The sequence below is a fragment of the Pleuronectes platessa genome, chromosome 16, assembly GCF_947347685.1.
Source record: "Pleuronectes platessa chromosome 16, fPlePla1.1, whole genome shotgun sequence".
Lineage (NCBI taxonomy): Eukaryota > Metazoa > Chordata > Actinopteri > Pleuronectiformes > Pleuronectidae > Pleuronectes > Pleuronectes platessa.
Window position 1 is genome coordinate 9,654,263 of NC_070641.1, and position 21,076 is coordinate 9,675,338.

At 40.2% G+C, this 21,076-nt stretch overlaps 1 protein-coding gene across 2 annotated transcripts; it reads right to left on the bottom strand.

The window, feature by feature from the left end:
- Window positions 1-7,874: 7,874 nt before the first annotated feature.
- Window positions 7,875-19,130, bottom strand: znf281a (zinc finger protein 281a). Of its 2 annotated transcripts, none has more exons than XM_053444012.1 (7): window positions 19,009-19,130; window positions 17,049-17,499; window positions 14,368-14,469; window positions 13,890-14,016; window positions 12,128-12,211; window positions 11,909-12,027; window positions 7,875-11,782 (listed from the first exon to the last, which is right to left on the bottom strand). In XM_053444012.1, the coding sequence occupies exons 2-7, from the start codon at window positions 17,448-17,450 to the stop codon at window positions 10,211-10,213; spliced, it is 2,406 nt and encodes an 801-aa protein (XP_053299987.1). In that variant the 5' UTR covers window positions 17,451-17,499; window positions 19,009-19,130; the 3' UTR covers window positions 7,875-10,210. The 2 variants fall into 2 exon arrangements, with proteins under 2 accessions (XP_053299987.1, XP_053299988.1); XM_053444013.1 differs by lacking the exon at window positions 19,009-19,130 and adding an exon at window positions 18,733-18,861.
- Between the last annotated feature and the right edge of the window lie 1,946 nt (window positions 19,131-21,076).

Consider the following 21,076-nt stretch of genomic DNA (forward strand, 5'->3'; position numbering starts at 1 on the left):
TACAAGCGCCAAAGCAGCCAAAATGTGGCCAAAGTCAATGAACATGTCAAGTCATTTTTTGACAGATTTGTTGTGCCTAAGTAGTTTTTATTTCATTTATTTACTGTAATATTGTATGCAGTGCTATGTCAGAATGTGTAGAGGCCAAAGCTGACATTCAAATGTGATCAGTTAAGCTCAACCCAACTTGAAAATGTATTCACAGGTTTCAGCTTATAATTTTCATTGAGTGGATGTTAATGTGGATGAAAACACACAGTTATAAACAGTTTAGTCTGATATCTTTAGGAAAACTGTATGAAAGTAAACTCCACTAACCGACTGCTGCCAGAAGAAAGATGACAGATGACAAAAACATGGTTCCAGTCTCCCCTGTCGGTGTGTGGAGAAGCAGCTTGTGGTGAAGTGCTGTGTCCAGCCACTGTCAGGGTAAAAATAACGGTGCAGTACAGACCTCTCCTCCAGACTGACAAAGGTGGTTCACTCTGAGAGCTACAACCACTGACAGCATTAAAAGCTTTAGAGTCTCCTCTGATTGGACCAGCTCTGCTGTCACTCATCATTACTGGAGCTGCCCTAGCTCTGCCTCCACCCACTGCACGTCACAGCTGTGACTGTAAACCTGTCACCAACAGTATAAAAGACAACAAAGGTACTGTGCAATACAGTTCTAATTTTAGCTGAATACCTACTTATATATACAAGGAGAGTAAATTAGTGCCTTGCTCAAGAACAGTTGGGCAGGGCACCAATGACGTCTGTGCCGGGTATCGTGCCCTACAAAATCCATAAGCATATTTATTTAGCAAAACAAAGCATTTTCAGGACAAATGCGTATTATGACGTCAACCGCTGGAAGGAATGCAATGTATGATGGCAAAAATAAACAATATTCACATTACAGCAGAAAACAGGGGCTAGACTCCACCTGAGCTGCATTGCTAATGTAGCTAGCATAGACTAAAGCTGTTTTCACACATGAAGTCTGAGTCTATCGCATTTAACATAGTTTAACTTGATAGCACACTAACATTTTCTAAATGGCGCTAGTAGTAAGTAGCCAATTAGTAGTTAATCAGTAGTTATGTAGGTATGGTTCAAAGTTAAGGGATCACCAAAGCTGTGACATTCCATCCCAGAGGATGTCGGAAAGTGAACATATAGAAATTCATAACAATTAATTTTATAGTTGTGAGTTTTCACTCAAAATCATAATAACGCTAGAAGCCAAGTTATCACCAAACTTATTAGGATTCATTGTCTTGGAGTCATAAATATTTGTACTAAATGCTGCACCTTTGGTAGATACAGCTCCATATTAGATGTTGAAATATTTTAAAGAGAAGGCCACACCTTTGACTTACTGGTGACACTACCTGCAGGCTGCGTGCTTCATCTTCTCTGCACTGAATATCTGAACCCAATGTTCTCATTCTCTGTGATACATTGAGGTCATCACGATCTATAAAGTTAAGAAAAATATCAATGTGTACTCAGTGAACCGTGAAAATTCCAATCGTATTTGCCTGCTTTTGTCATATCAACAATAGCTGGCAAACAATGAACAACCCAGAATAAAAATAATGAGTTTAATCAGATAATGAATGATGTTTTTTTACCATTAAATATTACTTACTTTTACATAGTAATAGATTATTACGTGAACTATCTCAATTTGATCAATAAAATATTCCAATTCTACAGTACAATTGACTTATTAAGGATGTGGGATCAGTTGGTTTTTGAGTTGTTGGATCAAAACTTGGCCTCTATCATCGAGCATTAGACCTTGCCCAGGTCAATGCTTCTTTGAAATTAGTGGAGTTCTGTGGTTTTATACTCAAATAGCTTATTTCTTTTAAGCAATAGAACTCTGTGGTGGTGGGATGTGGTTTGCAAGAAGTGTGAAGAATTGTTAGACCCTTGTTTCTTATAGGTTTTGTGGTTGAAGTTTAGACTGTCCAAAAAATGAAGACAGAAGAGCATAGACTTATTCTGAGGGAAAAAAACAGAATAAATCCTCCTCAGGGTCATTCTTTTCTTTTCATATTATTGTTATTGTGGACTTCTGAAGGGGCTCAAACATTTCAGACTGAATTGGTTTCATTGGAAAATGAAAAGAAGGAATCTTTGTTCATTATTCTGTTATGTTTTCTGGGGTTATGTAAGATCTGAGACAACCTTATGAAAGATGCAAAAACAAAACATGTCATCGCTGTCGCCCCTTTGTTAATTGCTCCCCCTTGAATAATGCTTTAAAGTTTATTTCACTCAAATCAACTTTTTCCCACTAAACTTCCCCCTGGTTTAAGCTCTTTGCTGCTACCACCCCTTTGAAAACTGATGATGAGACACAGATTTTTAGAGCGGAAGGACCTCTTTTTAGTTTTCACTTAACCAGTAGATAAAAAAAATATATGCATAACCTAAGCAGCAATAAAATGAAATCCATCTGAGCAGTCAACTGCTCAGGTTATTTAATTTAATTTCCTTTGTGAGTGCATTTGTTCACACAGTGAGTGTAGCATTTTTGCAACTCAGAAAGTGTCCAGGGTGAGTTGTGTGCATGTACATACGCTTTATAATTCATACGCTTTATTATGATTTGTTTTCATAGCTAATAAATCATTTCCTCTAACGCAGGGGTCTTCAACGTTTTTCAGGCAAAGGACCCCAAAACTGATGGAGAGATGGAGCCTAATGTATAAATATATATGTGTGTGCAAGATATCCGTTTGCTACAATATGTTGGATTAATGTTAATGTGTATCTAAAGACATTTAAATTTGTGGGGGAAATTGCCTGAAAAAAATAATTATAAATCCCCAAAATATAAAGAATTCTCTAATCAACCAGAAATGTCGGTACCCCCGCTGACACCCTGTTGAAGACCTCTGCTCTAACGTGTTTGTGTATTTTGACACATTCAGATACAAATAACTTTAGAAGTAAAAGAAATGACTTCATCTCCTTTGACATTTCTGCCTACATCCCACAGAGCATAGTCTGAAAGTTAATCAGTAAATGTAATGGCCCCTCCTCCTGGAGCTCTTGCACAAGGCAGACGCTACTTTGCCAACTTATTATTCAAATGTGTTAACTTTGGTGACTTTAGTGAAAGATCCTGGTTTGACCTTTTTACATTGGAGCTAATATCTTTTTGAACTTGTCATATCATCACAGTAACACCTCCTGCTTCATTGTAAGAGGAGTAACAGATGATTCAAGTTAACATACATGACACATTTTTCTCTTTTGTGTGAATGTTTTAGTGTTTTTTTATCATAAATATTTACCGGCAGGGACTATTTTCCACGAAGCATCTTTTCCTTGCAACTGGGTTACATGAATGCATTGTGAAAGTTTTACCACCCGAATGACCCTGAGTTATCATATTTGTTTAATTATGAATGATGCACGGGAAAGCGGGCATCAATAAAGAGGCAAGATAAGCAGTCAAGATGGAAAAGATGCCAAAAAATTCCAAAGCCTCTCTGGCATCATGACTTTTGAAAGGACGCAGCTGAGGGACCGCAGAACTTCTCCTACCTAGGCCAGCCTGATCATTATGACAACAACAACAAAATGACTGACAACTCTTTTTCTCTTGTTATTAAAGAAGTGTTTTTTTTGGAGCTCTGACAAATGATTGACTAAAGGTATTCTTTCTAAATTAGTGGATAAGGCATTGTATGATGTTGACAACTCCCACTTCAAACACACTGTTGCGTACATTTAAAAAAGCGACTATTGTCCGGAACTGTTGAAAGTACTTGATTAATAACGTCTTACAATCACAAAACTAAAACCTCATATATATCGACATCAACAAACATTTGTGACGGTTTTCTTAACTCACAAATATCAAATATTTTCATAGATTTTTCATGAGCTTTGCAATATTTTCGAATACACTGTAAGACTTTTTTTGTTACAGTGGATTGTACAAAAAAACTGCTCCTCAGCTCAATAATTATAATCATTATGTCTGTTGAAATGTAATGTTACAGCTCTTCACCAGTTAGGAAGGAAGTATTGTTCTCCCAGTGCCTTGAATAATGAATAACAGGTTGCAATATTGTTTAACTAAGGAGTGGACTTCATCTGAACTGATGGTTCTCTTCTTACTGTAACCTTCCATCTGTATCAGAAATACAAATTTATATATATAGTGCAGCAGTGTACCTTTGTGGCCTCTCTGTTATCTCATGCAAATATTCTGAAATATTGCAACAGTGTGTTTATAATGGGAGAAGCAGTAATTCCAATGGCGTCATATTTCCAGGACAGGATTCCTGGAAGAAGTCTTATCTTTCTTGATATCATTAAACCCACGGTTTAGATTCTTTTATTGTTGTAGGATTATCTATTCTTAGCTCCTCCATAAAATAAAACCGTTTGGACCAAAGAGTATGAATGCAATACGCTGAACTACACTACACCAGGAAAATGTAAGTAAATAAAAAAATTGTTATCTTAATTTGTGTAATGCAATGGTATTACTGATGAAAAGTGAGGGTTTACTAAATTAACAGTTCACTCAATACCACACGTATGAACTGTCGTCTTTCCTCTTTAGGTGTGACCCATATTAAAGCATCATCAAAGGTCTTCTGTCTCTTTTATTGCTGTTGGGCCTCATTCACTATCACTGTGTACACAATATCTTCCCATCAATGAGATCACTCACATCTACTCTGTCAACAGGCCCGCAACACAGACACTGAGACAGAAAGCTCACTAACCAACTAACTAACTTTCCAACTAACTAACTAACTGTTGGTCAGGCCTAGACCCAGTGTCTGTTGTGGGGTGTTCTACCCAAACCCCCTCAGAACTTTGTCATTCAGGTCATATATGAATATATATATACACTCCTGATCAAAATCTTAAGACCAGTTAAAAAATTGCATGAATTTGCATTTTGCACTGTTGGAACTTAGGAAGGTTCTAAGTAGAGTTTCAAAATGCAAAAAGAAGAAATGGGAACAAGAGACCAAAAGTTGTGAGCAGGCAATTTATTGAAAACAACAATTTAACTCAAATAGGCTGTTCATCAGCTGATCAAAAGTTTAAGACCACAGCCTTTAAAAGCCAAAATCTGTGCAAAAATTTGGATTCCATGTAATTTCCTGTCAAGTAATCACACTGTGAAGATCTCTTGATGGCAAAGGCAAAAAAGCTAAAACGAGGCCTCTCACAACGTGCCATCGCTGCTGAGGTTGGACGCAGTAAGACAGTCATTTTGCATTTCTTAAAAGATCCTCAGGGTTATGGAACAAAAAAATCAAGTGGTAGACCCAAAAAAATCTCACCGGCGCTGAGCCGGAGGATCCGAATGGCTGTCCGTCAAGACACGGGACGATCCTCGTCCCAAATTAAGGCCATTACTGGTGCTGACTGCAGCCCAATAACCATCAGACGGCATCTGCGAAGGAAGGGCTTCAAAAACAAGAAACGTCTTCAAAGGCCACGTCTCCTTCAATGCCACAAAATTGCCCGTTTAGACTTTGCAAGGGAGCACCAAACATGGGACATTCACAGGTGGAAGAAAGTTTTATTCTCTGACGAGAATTTTTTTTACCTTGATGGTCCTGATGGCTTCCAACGTTACTGGCATGACAAGGAGATGCCACCTGAGATGTTTTCTACGCGGCACAGTGGAGGGGGCGCCATCATGATCTGGGGTGCTTTTTCCTTCAATGCAACAATGGAGCTCCAGGTTGTGCAGGGGCGTCAAACAGCAGCTGGCTATGTGGAGATGTTGCAGCGGGCATCCCTCATGACTGAGGGCCCTCGTCTGTGTGGTAACGACTGGGTTTTTCAGCAGGAGAATAACATCACTCTTTTGGACCATCCTGCGTGTTCCCCTGATCTTAATCCAATTGAGAACATTTGGGGATGGATGGCAAGGGAAGTTTACAAAAATGGACTTCAGTTCCAGACAGTGGATGCCCTTCGTGAAGCCATCTCCACCACTTGGCGCAACATTCGCACTAGCCTTTTGGAAACACTTGCATCAAGCATGCCAAAACGAATTTTTAAAGTGATCAACAATAATGGTGGAGCTACTCATTACTGAGTCAGTTTTTGACACTTTAATTTCTGTTTTAGGAGTTTTTTTTTTTTTTTTTAGCTGTGGTCTTAAACTTTTGATCAGCTGATGAACAGCCTACTTCAGTTAAATTGTTGTTTTCAATAAATTGCATGCTCACAACTTTTGGGCTCTTGTTCCCATTTCTTCTTTTTGCATTTTGAAACTCTACTTAGAACCTTCCTAAGATTCAACAGTGCAAAATGCAAATTCATGCAATTTTTTAACTGGTCTTAAGATTCTGATCAGGAGTGTATATATTAGTCAACCCTTCCTGGTCGCGCCCCTACAAATGGTTATTTACACAAGAAAATCCACAGATTTTCAGAACAGAAGCTTAGGCAACATAACACTACCATTACCTACTAAATGCAGGTATTCCTTAAAGGATAAATGGGATTGGCAATGAATCATACTTTTAGGGTGTGAACTCATGTACTGGAAGTCCATAAATAGTTTGCAAGTCATGTCTGTGACTAAACGTCCTCACGGCATAGGTTTCCTTCTGCAGTGACGGGAAGATGGACAGCTTCTCTTTATTTGATTTCAGGAAGCAAGTTTAATTCCCCTTGCAGTTACAGAGAAGGAAATGAGAGGATGTCAGATCACCAGTTTAAAGGTTAAATTCAAGTGGATGTGTGGTGTTGGCTGTACGAAGGCCGCTTTGGTTCGGGGTTTGCAAATATCTCAATGCCTTTTGGTAACATGTGTTCACTGGCTTATCCACATTTCTGCAATGTTCTTGTTTTACATTTCAATAACAAACCTGCTTCTTTTGTAAGCATCTACTCGTTTACAGGTTTTTGCTAAATGTAACGTATTTATAAATAATGGAATGAAACCGTCCAATAACTGCTCCACAATATCGCAGATAATGTGTTAGTTGTCATTAAAGCTACTAAATACACATATATGCTCACAATTTAATCCTTAACTGAGGAATATGATTTGTGGTTGAGACATGTCTCGGTAGATTAAGAGTTGAGAACAAAATAGAGACATGTGGGTATTGTTTACTTTATATTGACTAATATTTTTGGTAAGAGAAGTTGAAAATGAACTGGTGGAGTAGGAATCCAGTTCATGGTAGGAAGCCTTTAGAAATTCACATGGAAGAAAATGAAAGAAAAAAAAGAACTAAAATCCTCTTGGTTGAGCTCCAAATTGAAAACAGTTAATCACTAAATAAAACCTGGTGTTGATGTATAAGAGTTAGTACATACAGTAAGATCAACGTGGAACAAATTGGTATTGTTTACGAATATACTGTGGGTGGTCAAGAAAAACAAGAAAGGGAAAGGAAGAATAAATATCTTTTCTTTAAACATGGGAGAGGGGAAGGCTAGTTAGTACTGGTGTTGCAACACCAGTGCTTTATGTTGTGTTATATAAATATAAAAGAAAGACTTGAGCCCAAATATGTAAATTAAAGCAGGTCTGAAAAATAAGCTAAATCAAATCCAGAAAATGTAGAGACAAATCTGAACAGCACTAATATAACAAATCATATTTATCTCCATAAGTGTTAAGATAACTAAATCACAGAGGCCACTGCCGAAAGGATGTCTCTATTCTTTAAGAAGACATGATCACCACCCAGTGGTGAAAATAAATACAGCTTTATTAAGCTTCACCAACCCATATTGTGCAGGGTCGATCAGATGTTTGGTCTTTAACATTATCCCCATCAACTTGTTTGATAGGAAAGTATACATATCCTCTACTGTAAACACAAAATACATTTCACTATAACATGTTTAACACCAAAAACTACAAACCCTTTTTGATACGTTTTTTTTTTTATTGTTTTCTCCCTAATCAATTTTAAGTTCATTGGACAAGTACAGTCATGTGAAGCGAGTCACAAGAACCTGAAACAACATAAGAATGGAAGATATCATCAGCTACAAAATTTGGCGGTGATAAAAAAAATTCAAAAAGGGAAAGAAAGATAGTAAAATAAAATGTATACAGGGGTCAGAATTAAGTACAGCAAGATGTAGTGTTTTGTAAATTTTTTTGTAAACAAAAAGCATATTGAAACAATATGGCAAATACGATGTGGAGGGGAGAGGAGGTCCAACTGAAGAGACTGAACACTGGTTGGCATAAGACATTTACAGAAACCCTGAGGCGACGTTGTCTTAATGGGTCACATAAATGTCATGTTCACAAAAATAGTCACACAGACTTTTTTTTTTAAAACACATAAAACAGCATCTCTGCTACTTGCATCAATCCTTCACTCCTCTGTCCCTGCTTTATTGTGATATGAGGTATATGTGAGGCGATTTCTTGCTTTACGCCTCAACCGTTCGACATGGCATCACATGATTTTTAAGATATTACAGCATTGCATTCGCACCATGTTTAATGATTGCTTAAAACAACAGGCCATTGGGGTGTAAAGGGGTCTGAAGAGTCATTCAGCAGTGATATCAATTCCAGCACTAGCTATGGAAGACAGCGCGATTATTGTCGTTTTTACGAAGAAAAAAAGACGTACAGCATAAATACATTTAAAAATCAGCAAGAAGTTACAGCTAACATTTTACTAGACAATATCTTGCACCTGCTCTTCTCAGATATAGGCACCAAATTCTTTCTACTGGGGACAAATATGCATGGTGCTGCCAGCACATGTGAAACGTCTAAATGCATACAAATTTTTGGTCAGACACCTTTTTTTACTGCATATGGCTGCCTCAGTAATAGCTGAAGAAATACTTGATCACTAACACATTTTGTCAAAAATTCAATTACGAAAGCAAAGCTTCTAAGTTGGGTAACAAGTCAAACTAAAACTAGGGGTTTGAATTACATTTACATTATCCCGATTAAATGTCACCGTATTTTAATAGCCCCTACCTCCCCCACTAATCCCTAAAAGTAAGGAGAAAATGTTAATGAAAAATCCCACTTTCAAATATCGACCCGCCCCAACCCAAGCCATGCTACCCAAACAAAGGGTATCCCTATCATCCACCCACAATATGTTCAACCTCCATCTGCATATACAGAAACAATAAGTCTCAGTCAAAAGGCCAGTCCATTCCTGACGTTTGAGCTTCCTCCATCTGACGGGGTAATGTACTCGATGTACGAAAACGGCTCAAAGTGCTAATTGGATATTTTTTTCTTAAGGAATAAAAGAACTGAGGAAGAAGCGAAGGGCAGGAAAAAGGGAAGGCCGTTCTATCACTGTCCAACAGCAGCCTCTATTGGCCAAAGATAAGCCCTACATCATTTTTGTTCTCCAAAAATATACCACGGACAACATTACCCCCTGAACCAACCCTCGTTCTCCCAGTACTTAACTGGCAGCTCCCCAGAATGATTAAATCTGTTATTTTACATTAATATATATTCTTATAAATATATATATATATAGATATATATATATATATGGCCCTTATTGAAGAAAACATGAGTTTCACATTGACATGAAAGTACCATAATCTCTATATAGCCAAGTAGAAAGTGTTTCAGTGTTCAAGTGAGCTGGCAGCAGTCGGTTTATGTCACACTCATTCAACAAGTTACAAAACATAAGAAAATTCCTCACACTTCTGAAAACCGCGCTCACTGCACCTCGTAGGCTTCTCTTTTTCCACTTTTTTCCTGAGTAATACTTTTAACCTTGTAACAGACAACAACTTCTAGGTTTCTTTTTGCTATTTCGGTTCTGGGCTATTCCCTGCCATTATTTCCATTGTTATTTTTTTTTCAGTTGTAAAGTTGATTGCTCAAACACTTCAGCTCGTTGGAAAAGAAATACGACCGGCGCTACTACTTCTCTTACCTAAAAACAAACAAACAGTACTTTCAGTTCATGAATAATGACTAGACCTAATGTCACTAAAATGACGATAATAAACAGTCAATACATATTTAACTTAAAAATAACAGAAACTTTTTTTTTTAATGCATTTGCAAGAAGCCTGGCTTTTTGTGGGGAGGAGTGGGCACAAAAACAGAGCATCTGTATAATTAAAATAAAGACTTAAAAAAATAATAATAACAATAATAATAATAATAATAATAAAATAGGAGCACTAAAAAGCTAAAATAAGAACATCAGCTTTAACGACAGTGTGTTCTCTCCCTCTCAGGCTCTCATCTGTAGCTTTGGCTTGTTGGAGTTTTGGAACCTGTACTTACTGGCTCATTGACATCAGATAACAAACTAGTATACCCTGAGAATTCTGACACAGGCGTCCGTATCCTGTGATCCACCTCCCCACCAGAGTCAGTGCCATAAGACAAGCCGCGGCCATCTGACTTGAACTGGGAGCCAAAGGCCTGGGCAAAGTTTTCAATCTGGTAGGAAGGCTTTGAGGAGTCCAGAGGGGCCAGATTCTGCGAGGGGGCCAGAGGGAAGACTGCCGTGCCATTCTTGACTGGCGGGTGGTTTTTATCGCTGCTCAGGTCAGATGGGCTGATCTGGTAGGAGGAGGGGGGAGTGGAGGAGTGCTGCTTCTCCATCTGGTCGGTGAGCTCCTGAGACGGGGTGAGCTGCTGGTGTGTGGGCTCCAGGCTGCTCAGGTGGAAGCTGTGCTGCGGCGAGGAGCCCGACAGCATTGCAAAGTGAGATTTTGGCACAGATGAGGGCAGCGAAGGTGAGGCCACCGTCTGGCCAAACCCACACTCCAGCGGGGACGTAGTGTAGATGTTCTTGTCAGCATAGAGGGGGTTGCCTTGGTGGGAACTCGTGAATGGTCCTGAGGGGGAAGGCCCGGGGCCCAGAGGGAAGCTGGTGGTGTGGCTGGTGCGTTCCAAAGCCTGCAGCAGGAAGCGAGAGTACTCGTGCATCATGACGTTCTTGTCTCCACACGGGCTGGAGGTGTCTGTGCTGTGGCCGATGTCAGGACTGTCAGCTGAGACGGAGTTAAGGTCCACGTGGTGGTCACTGATGTCAAAGTGAACGTCGTGGTGCGAGCCATCATGTTTCTGGGAGTAGTGGTCAAGGAGGCTCTGCAGCACCTCATCAGGGATCCCTGACTTGTCGAGACTCAGTGGCAAGTCACTGTCCATTACACTGGAAATGACGCCTTGTACGAGAGATGGCTGGGAAGACAAGTGACCAACGCCGACATCGTACTCACTGCTGGTTACTCCAGCCGGCACAGGCCCTGATGGGTTTGAATTGTTTGCTGCATGAAGGTAGCGTCTCTTCTTAAGAAACTGCATGGCATCGTCGTAGTTGCTGCTGGTGCCAACTTTGGCTCCATTACCCTGCATGAGGCCCAGTCCATCCATGACCACACTCTGCTCCAACGGGCTTGCTTTGGCCGGACTCTTGCGATTGGCCCTCTTGAAGGCCATCTTTGGAGCTCTGCCATGGTGGCTCTGCTGCATGCTGGGCCCCGGCTCGGTAGAGGAAGATACTGTCTGATTCTCCATGGAGTAATCGTGGATGCTGTAGCCTCCAGACGCTGCACCGTGAATGTGCGGTACTCTACCCCCTCCTGCATCCCCCTTCTTCTTTCTGCGCTCCCCTCCCTCTCCACAATTTTTAGACTTCCCCCTCTTTCTGCCAGTACTCCCAACATTTCCCTGAGTGATTCCATAGCTGCCATGGCCCATGTCAACACAACCCAGGTCCATCATCCCAGGATCCAGCCCCTTCTTTATGGCTTCTCCACAGGTTCGCTTGTGCTTAAGCAGTCGGTCTGTCCTAGAAAAATACTGAAGAGAACAAAATGTAATTTTAAAGTAATGACATACAGTATTAAGTTTTACAGTTTTGTAAATTGCTGTAAAGTATTGCTTTAGATAAGTAGCAAAGGTGGAGGGCATGTGAAGTTAATTTACCTGTTGGCAGGTCTCACATCTGTACGGCTTCTCTCCGCTATGTGTCCTCTTGTGTCTCTCCATGTGGTACTTCTGAATGAATCGCATGTTGCACTGGTCACAGCTGAATGGCTTCTCTCCTGACACAGAAAAGCAGCACAGCGCCGGGTTAGTTTATCTTCCAGTTTGCTGCAAACGCTCAATGTCTTGTGGTTTGAGCAGTTGTCGTTTGATACTTACCACTGTGGATTTTCTCATGTCGCTGGAGAAGATACTTCTGAATAAAACTCATGTTGCACTGGTTGCATCTAAAAGGTCTTTCACCTGGAATAAAACCACAGAGATTCATACAGTTACAATCTGGTCTCGCTTTGATGGTCAATACCCTTCTGTGAGGAGCCAGGACAAGAACAACAAGCACCTGCACACCGTAGCACAAACCAAAGCAATACTTATTACTCTGCTTAGATATTTTATTACTGTCACAAGTGATATTTCCTCTGTGTTCATTCTTTGGGACACAGTTAAACCTACAATAAACAAACATTTGGAATGGAGCTTGTGTTGTGAGTCTTATGCAATGCATTGCATTTCACAGGTGTTTGTGAGTCTGTCTTTATACAACCAAGACTGGAGAAATAAAACTTAAATCTATCTACACAACATCATATTCTGAATCTAGAGAAACTTTTTTGTCGCATATCTGAATTAAATGACGATGAAAGTGTTTGTATGTTTGCCAATAATGTGCCCACTCGTATCTGCCCACCCACAGACTCGGCTGCTTACTTCTCATCACATAATGATCAATACTTTTCTTTGATGAGTCAAATCTTTCGTCACTGCTGCACGCGCATTCATCAGGGCATTCATCAGCACGTCCAGCTCACTCTCGTCCCCTCTCTCTCTCTCTCTCTCGCTCATGCTGACACAAACACACACACACGACACACACAACGACACACAAACTCTCACACACACACAAACAGTGTCATTGGACACGTGTAAAATTAAACTGGGTAAAAACAACTGAATTTGTAAACTCAGACAATATATGGAGAGCCTGGGGAGATAGTGGGGTGCAATCCGTTTTGCCAGAATCTGTTGTCTTTTATTGTGATCCAAAATGAACACTTAGAGCGGATTACCTGATCACTATAAACAAATTATTTAAACAGCACAGAGTCCAGCTGTTAAGCAGCCGCCCAACACTCACCTCCTTTCCCTACCGACATGTTTTACCCTTAAAACTCACATCTTAATGCCTCCATTTTAAAATGCAATATGAAAACATGACTCTTTGACACAGGGAGGTAAAGTGTGTCTCCTGAACATAGTTTAGCTCTACCATTTTAGCATATGCAGACCTTTCTCCAGGCAAAGAGTCAGTCGCACAGAACAGGATGCAAAAGAGAACAAACTATCTGGTTCAAGAGCAGTTTACTCAACGCTGCCAACATTCAGTACTGGAGCTGAGAGCATTGACGCACCAAACAGAAATAAGTTGTGCTTGTTCGACGTCACACTGACCTCAGTTTCCATCACATTTCATTAATTTTGAGACTTTTTAAGAATTGGCTTTTAAAGTTAGCAGCTTATGGTATTTTCATCCTGCGTTACTCTGAGAACCAAATAGCAAAAAAAGCTGTGTTTTGTCCTCTCGTTTGGTTTAAATAACGTCATATATGTTCACGGTGCTGACCCTTACCTGGTCTGTTCATATCTGTGACCACAAGATAAAAAAAGTGGGAAAATAAACAAAACAGAGCTGAAAACTGCTTTCGAGGGACGGGCCACTGAGAAAGTGCTTTTTTGCTGTTTTCATGTACGGTTCACACAAAAACTATGTGAAGCTAGTGTTGTAAAAACTTGAATTGTAATGAGACGTCAACATTTTCTTCCTTGAGCAAAAAGTATGAAAAAGATACAAATAATAATATAAGAGCAAACACGACAGAGAGAAACTATGATGATGGTGGTGGAAAGAAGCACAGAAACATACCAGTGTGAATGAGGACATGTCTGCGTAGGTGATATGAACTTCTGAACGATGCAGCGCAGTGCTCACAGATGTGAGGCTTGTTTCCTGGTGACAGGCTGCCTCCATCTCCATCCAGCATCATTGACTGCTGTAGAATGATACAGGAGAAAGAGAGGGGTCAGATAGAGTCAGTCTTTCTCAAGTGAATCCCTCTGGAATTCAAGTTTTTGCCAAATCTGAAGATTCATGTATATAGTGCTTCCCACATTGATTTTAGACCTCAATAGACAAAAGCAAAAATAATTACCGATGCAGAAATTATTCTATGTTCAATGAGTACATATAAAGTGAATTCCATTATGTTATTGACAAAGAAGAACAAGAATGGTTAACTCTTTATTTTTTAGATGTGTAACCACTGTGTAAAAGCTGATAACCATGAGTGGCTTTGGTAAGGATATATGCTAAACTTCAGACAGAGATATAGAAATGAACAAACCTTTGCTTCGCTTCTCTTCTTTCTAGGTTTACCCTCCTGTCCTTCACCGTTTGACCTTCGACCTTTTCTCCCAGCAGGCTCCTTTCCTAACTGACTCGGCAGCTGTGAGGATGACAAAGGGAGAGGGAGAGGGCCGTGAGAGCAGGCCACGACAAGGAAATCACTTGACTGAAGGTTGAGGACCTTAAGTCGAAAACTATCACAAACAAGTCCATGTTTGCCGCTCACGCAAACAAACAAACAAAAAGGGAAGAAAACACTTTGACAATGTCTGTTGGTTGTGGGCTGGAGACTCAACATGCGAGATGTGGTTTTAGTGGGCGGAATAACAAAGGCTGAAATTTATTGCTCCTCTATGGAGAGGCAGCCTGTAATTTACTCAGAGAGCCTTGCTTATTCGAACAAAAGAAACATGCAAGCTGCTCACCTCATATTCTAAACTAAACACCAAAATAAATAACTGCTCACTAAAAGTCTTCGCAAACAATCTGTTAATTTTGAAAAGGGAAATAGCGCCTCTTGATCTTCCTTTTATTCTTTCAGTTTAGCTTCCTGCTCTGCCATCTCTCCCTCAGCTAACACTCTGCTGCTAATTTCCATAAGGAGAATGCAGAGACAAATACTGGTGCACCTGCTGTTAAAAAAAGACCTACATTTTAAGGTAAAAACAGAATGAGGCGCTTATTTAATCAATGTAGCTAATTAGTAATTTATTCTTTCACAATCTCTCAATCACCAGTGACTTTTTAAAGCAAAAAATTCTACATTTTTTATCTACTTTTAGCATTCATACATGTGAGGATTTGCTGCTTTCTTTACTTCAGATCATTATAAACCAATTATGAAGTGCAACACCACATTGACTAGAGGAAAATACTGCTTTCTTAGGCTTTCTCAATAGTAAATTTAATATCTTTGGATTTTGGTCTGTTGATTGGACAAAACAGGAACATTTATAAAATCAAGTTGGGCTTAATGAAACAGTGATGGAGATTTTTGTCGGTATTTTATTGAAAAATTAACCTAGAAAATGTGCAGATGAATCAATAAAAATAATCCGTAGTAGCATCTGTATTTTGAAAATCTTAACATTTTGGATTTTTGGCTGGACAGAACCATACATCTTAGGAAGTCCCTCTGCAAAATGTTGTCCATTTCCCCTTTGATATTTGATTGACTAAACAATGAATCTACTTAGTAAGAAATTTATCTTCAGATTAATCAATAACTAAAATAATTGTTCAGTTGCAGTACTACTAAATTAAAATACTAACCGCGTCAGCTTAATGGAATATTTTTAAATCTATATTTTCTTTAGGTGATGAACTGGCCCTGTAGTAGACGATATAAAATTTTAAAAGTGGCACACTGCAGACTATATTTCCCTGTGTTTTTCAACCTACTTCTATCTACAGCCCTGATGACCTCAGAAGACTGGCTATTGTTGGGAGAGCGTGGTTGTGTGTATTTCTATTTGAATGAGCACAAAAGATGTCGGCAATGAATTGCAAGCTTAAACAAGACAGCTGTGTCCTTGCCAAGACATTTTCATTCATGCTGAGGCTGATGACATCATCCTTCTACCCAGAAAGAGAAACAGAAGGAGGGGAGGGAGGGAGAGAGGGACGGAAGGAGACATGAAAGGGTGCTCGTCTGTATTTTTTTATTTCAAGTTATCCGTAGAAATTATGTCAACAACTAGTTTCAACTAGTTTATCACTTCCTGTTTAGGCTTTAAAATATTACTTATTTTTCTCCATTACATTTGATATTGTATTACTCCTTCTTGGTAAACGCATGATTTCAGCATTATCTCTTTCCCTGTTTTATCGGAAACCATGGCATAAAGTTGTACTTGAGTAGCAGAGAAGGAGAGAACAAGATTTGTAGAGCTGCTACAAACCATTTTTTCATCATTTAAGCTTCCTCCTATGTTAATGATTTGTCAATTCCTAAAGTTTTGTCTATACAACATCAGAAAACATAAAAAATGGCAATCAAAAGATCTCAGCTAACATCATCTAATGTTGCGCTTTATAATAATGCATTACTTAGGCCTGAGAAAGAATGAATTCTAAAATTATTAAACTGCAAAAACGGTGTAACTGTAGTTGTCTTGATTACTTTATCAGAATCTGGTCTTTAAAAGGAAAGAAAATAGTAAACTACTGATGACTTTGTGCCTTGAGTCTTTAATTAGAGCTGAGATGACGAATCATCATAAAAAATATTTTGAGATTTTGTTTTGAGGGAGAAATTGCTAAATTTATTTCGTGCTCATTACGTGAAAATATCTAATATTTTCCTTCTTTGATATTTGTTTTTGGAGAGCTATAGTGACACAAATCAAGCAATTTGAAAGCTTTTCCCTTAGCTTTAGGATTTTTCACCATTTGCTAAAATGTTGACTCAATTAATTGGGGGAAAATTAAACAAGAAAAAGATAATTTGTTGTGGCCATGCTCAAATGTCTTGTTTTGCCAGTCTAGTGGAAGTCTAGTCGACTGGAAGTCGAGTAAATGCTCAAATATTTGGCACCGTTTTCCTGGCAATAAAATATAAATGATGAATTAATTGCTGAAACAGTTGCAGATAAACCAGACTTTAATTAAGCAAAGCCATTTATTCAGACATAGATCAAACTCCAGCCAACAATTTGATCTCTCATCAGAGGTACTCACATTGCCCATGTTGAGGTCATGCACCAGCAGGCTCTGGTTGTTACTGACTGTCACCTCCAGCAGATCTGTGCTCTTCCCATGGCCTCCAGGGTAGAGCGGCAGGCGATAATCATGCTCTGACATCTTCTCCTGCTTGATGCCCATTGAGTGAACATAGTCTCCGACTCCTGCACAACCGAAGCCACCCTGGGTGCCCATGCTGCAGTCAGGTGAGTCGCGCTCCTTCTTCAGGATCATTTCATGCGGTGGGAGGTCCTGCATGACGGAGTGGGCGGCCATCCGGGTGAAGCTGGTCACCGGCGGGAGATGGCTGAACATTATCATGCCAGGCCCGAAATTGGAGTCCATACCCCCGTTGGAGCGCAGGAATTCATTTCCTAGTTTGTCTTGAATGATGTTCATGGTGAAAGCCGGCAGGCAGGTAAACTATGAGGTGGTTATACGTGTCATCCTGTGAGGAAAGTAAGAAACAGGTCATTAGGTGGCCTTTTAAAGTGGGCACGAATAAGAGGTTATCAATCTGTGAGGGTACACACATATCACAAACATCAGAAAACTATTTCAGCGCCGGTTAAGCCTGGTATTCAGGAATCATTGTCACGGCCTCTGATCTCACAACTGGGCGCTTAGTTGGATTAAAAAACTGACGGTTTGTGGGTCAACAAAGGGCTACAGTCTGGCACAATGACAAGAGAAACACGCCGGAGCGGCACTGGACAAAATTCTCTCTGTTCGCTTACAGTGTGCATGGGGAGTATTTCACGGGGGCAGGAAAGGTCACAGTGACTGCAGCGCCAGACACAACATGAGATGAGGAATGAGAGGATTGGAGTTGTGTGTTAATCTGTTTGATAGACCCGTCTCTGACCCAGTCATCCTATTTGCATGGGCTTATCTGCCAATGAGAGGGCACAGACACAGACGAACGGCTGGTGGTGCAAATGTGACCACAAATCAAGTGCATGCTTTCTACTGAACTGATATAACGTGGTAATATGCGAATTAAATGCAAGTGATCGGGTGTGATTAAACACGGCTTCCTGGAGGTTGCATTAAAAGCCATCTACAGTTATTTTCCAAGCCACCGCATGAACGACCCATCCGGCTAATGAGAGCTGTCTGCCTTGCTGCCAAATGCCTTCAGCTCTGATGGGGAGCTAGCAGCAATAACCCACTGAGCTAACACAAAGCAAACTTTTACACACGCAAAACGAGCCGTGTGTCCCTGCAGCTTTCTCGAGTGCCTTTCGGGAGATGAACACTGCACCGGCAGAGCCCCGTGGTGCGAGAGTGTTTGTGAAAAACGACCACGCTTCATCGCAATTAGCCACCGAGCTAACGATCTGGCTAACCACTCTTGCGGGGCCCTTCTTTGTGATGCAGGATCAGGCAATAATTAATATGGCCATGCAATAACAGCGGCGCCGATCATCACCGCAAAGCAGCGAGCAAACAATGAGCACACAGCCCGCAGAGCCACGCGCAAAGTCTGCGTCTTAAAAGCGCCAACAAAGTTAGTTTCTCACTCTTCTTGCCCGAGACGAAACATTGGTCATGTTAGGAGCAGATAACCCCTCACACACAAGAGACTAGACGGACAAAAACTGAGAGCTGCGGGGGGAACCGAGGAAAATGACGATCGCTGCTTTTGCGCTTAATAACAAAAGAGACCGGAGCGTCTTACTTGGTGTGTGCCGGCTCTTATCGCAGCTTTCCCCGAGTTGCTGGCTTCGTGTGCCGGACAGTTTGCGACTGTAGGTGATGGAGCGACCACACGGGCAGGACCCATAACAAACGGCCCGTACAACTCCAGCGAACAATGATGCTCGTCCGGTTAGCCGCGGCGGGCTAACTTAGCAGCTAACTAGCGCTGCGCTTTGTTGTCTGTCCCGTGCAAGGAGTTCAACTGACCCAGCGGCCGCTTCTGTCCCCAAACCCCGGCTTTGTGTGTTAGTCTTACCGGCGCGGGAGCATGGCCCGTGGTCGTGGCTTGCCTGGTTCGCCCTCAGCTCCACGTTTCAACATCTAAAGCCAAAACATTGTTTTCCCGCAGCTGCTGGGCTCTTCCATCTTGCCTCGGCGCAGAGGATTCTGGGTCTCGCTGGCGGACCCGTCCTGAGCAGGGACGCAATAATAAATAATAAAAGACGAGAGTTCATGAAATAACAATGAGAAGCATAACAACAGCGGTAATAAAATCATCACAATACATTTCATTACGTGTAAATAACATTAAGATGCTATTTCCAATGATGTAATCGTGCAGTTGGATACAATAGACCAGCACTTTGAATAAGGCTCTTTGTTTTAAAAACCAAACAATAATATATGAATAAACACAAAGGTCTCAGAAATACATACACATGGAACAATTAAGATGGGCCCCTGGGCATAGACAGTTAATGGCCCTCCATCCCCCTATACATAGTTTGTATTTGCTTATTTCTCTGATGATTTGCGGTCATTTGGTCTTCATTGCATCTCTTTCTTTGTGTCCTCATGTTACTTTCCGTTTTTGGTTTCTTTGCATTTAGTGCATTTATTTATATCCTAGTTCTTAGTATTGTTTTTAACTCTGTGTGGTTGTTATGCACCTTTGTTTGTTTGTGGTTATTTTGCTCCCTTTTTCAGTTAATGTGTATGTTATGGTTGTTTTGCTTCCAGTCATGATTATTTTGATTATTTTTGTGGTTCGTTTTGACACTATTGACTAACCTCTGTGACGTTCAAAAAAGAAACATGTCACTGTTTGGTAATCCATCCACACTTTTACAGTAAAACAAAACTTCCCTCCATGTGGAAAATGTGTGTGGAACTCTCCTTTTTCTAACATTCTGTTGCAAAAAAACATAATCTCTTCAATACAAATTCATTATCCCCAACAAAACCAGTCACAATAATAATCTGAACGTTTGTGTGATATTATTTATAAAAAACCTTACATCTTTTTTGGAAGACAAAGGTATTATTATGTAGTAGCAAAAACAGGAACCAAATCACAACAGTGTTAAACTAAATCTCATTCGGTTAATTTCATATTTATATGAACAAATAATCTAAATCTCCCTCAACTATTAAGCCTAAGTAATTCAGTAAATACACTATACTTAAATCTCTCCACAGCCAGACACATGTAACAGTAGAGCTCATATTCAGAGACCTGTGTCCGATCTCAGAGTTGTGGCTTTGACATATTTTTACAAATGGCAACTAAAAGTTACTTTATTTTCACTGACAAGCTTTTTCCCTATAGTTAAAAGGTGAGTTGTTTGCAGCTCCAGTGCAACACAGCGAGACTCAGACCAGCTCTTTAGATGATTCTGATGTGAAAGAGAGGCTCTTAGATCTGCCCGCTCACTGACTATGTCTACATGTAAAAAAGCGCATCAGAGTCAGGCCCCGTGTCCTCTCTCATAATTGCCTTTACTAATGAACCAATTAATTCAGAAAACCGAGTATCATTGAAATGTAAAGTAATGCAACAAAAAAAAAGGTCAGTGAATGCATGCTGTCCCGGCTCCTTTCATATATCCATGATGATGACCCAAGCAGATGACAGCTTTGAAAATGTTCTGTAATCTTGGGCTGTTGAAATATGTATGATGGTGTGATGATGAATCTGCCTGATGAAGTGAATCTACTTTAAACCCAATTATTACAACTGGAGGAGTTACTTCCAGTCAGGTATAAAATTAATTATGTTACAGCTTTGGTGTAGCCAAGAGGAAGATACTAATCCAGAGACATATCAGATTCACTGCAGTTTTATACCATTTAATACTATGATAGCATAAGGACATAAGGAAACAAAAGCTCATTAACTAAGTCTCGCGGGGAGTTTATATCTTTTACCCTGACTGTTGTCTCTTTGTAAGCAGGATTAAACAAAACAAATGAACAGGTTTCCATAAAACTTGGCAAAAGGGTCTATTCATTATAGGTCAGGCAAGAAGCCATTGGTTTTGATTTTCATTGTTTCCCCTGGGAATGATTCACGGATCTAGCTAAAACAAAACTAAGGCATATTT

Coding starts and splice junctions, on each gene's coding strand:
- znf281a (XM_053444012.1), bottom strand. CDS start 17,450: ATGAACATCATTCAAGACAAACTAGGAAATGAATTCCTGCGCTCCAAC. Junction 14,470..17,048: donor ATGACCTCAACATGGGCAAT/GTGAGTACCTCT, acceptor TCATCCTCACAG/CTGCCGAGTCAGTTAGGAAA. Junction 12,212..13,889: donor ACATGTCCTCATTCACACTG/GTATGTTTCTGT, acceptor GTTTTATTCCAG/GTGAAAGACCTTTTAGATGC.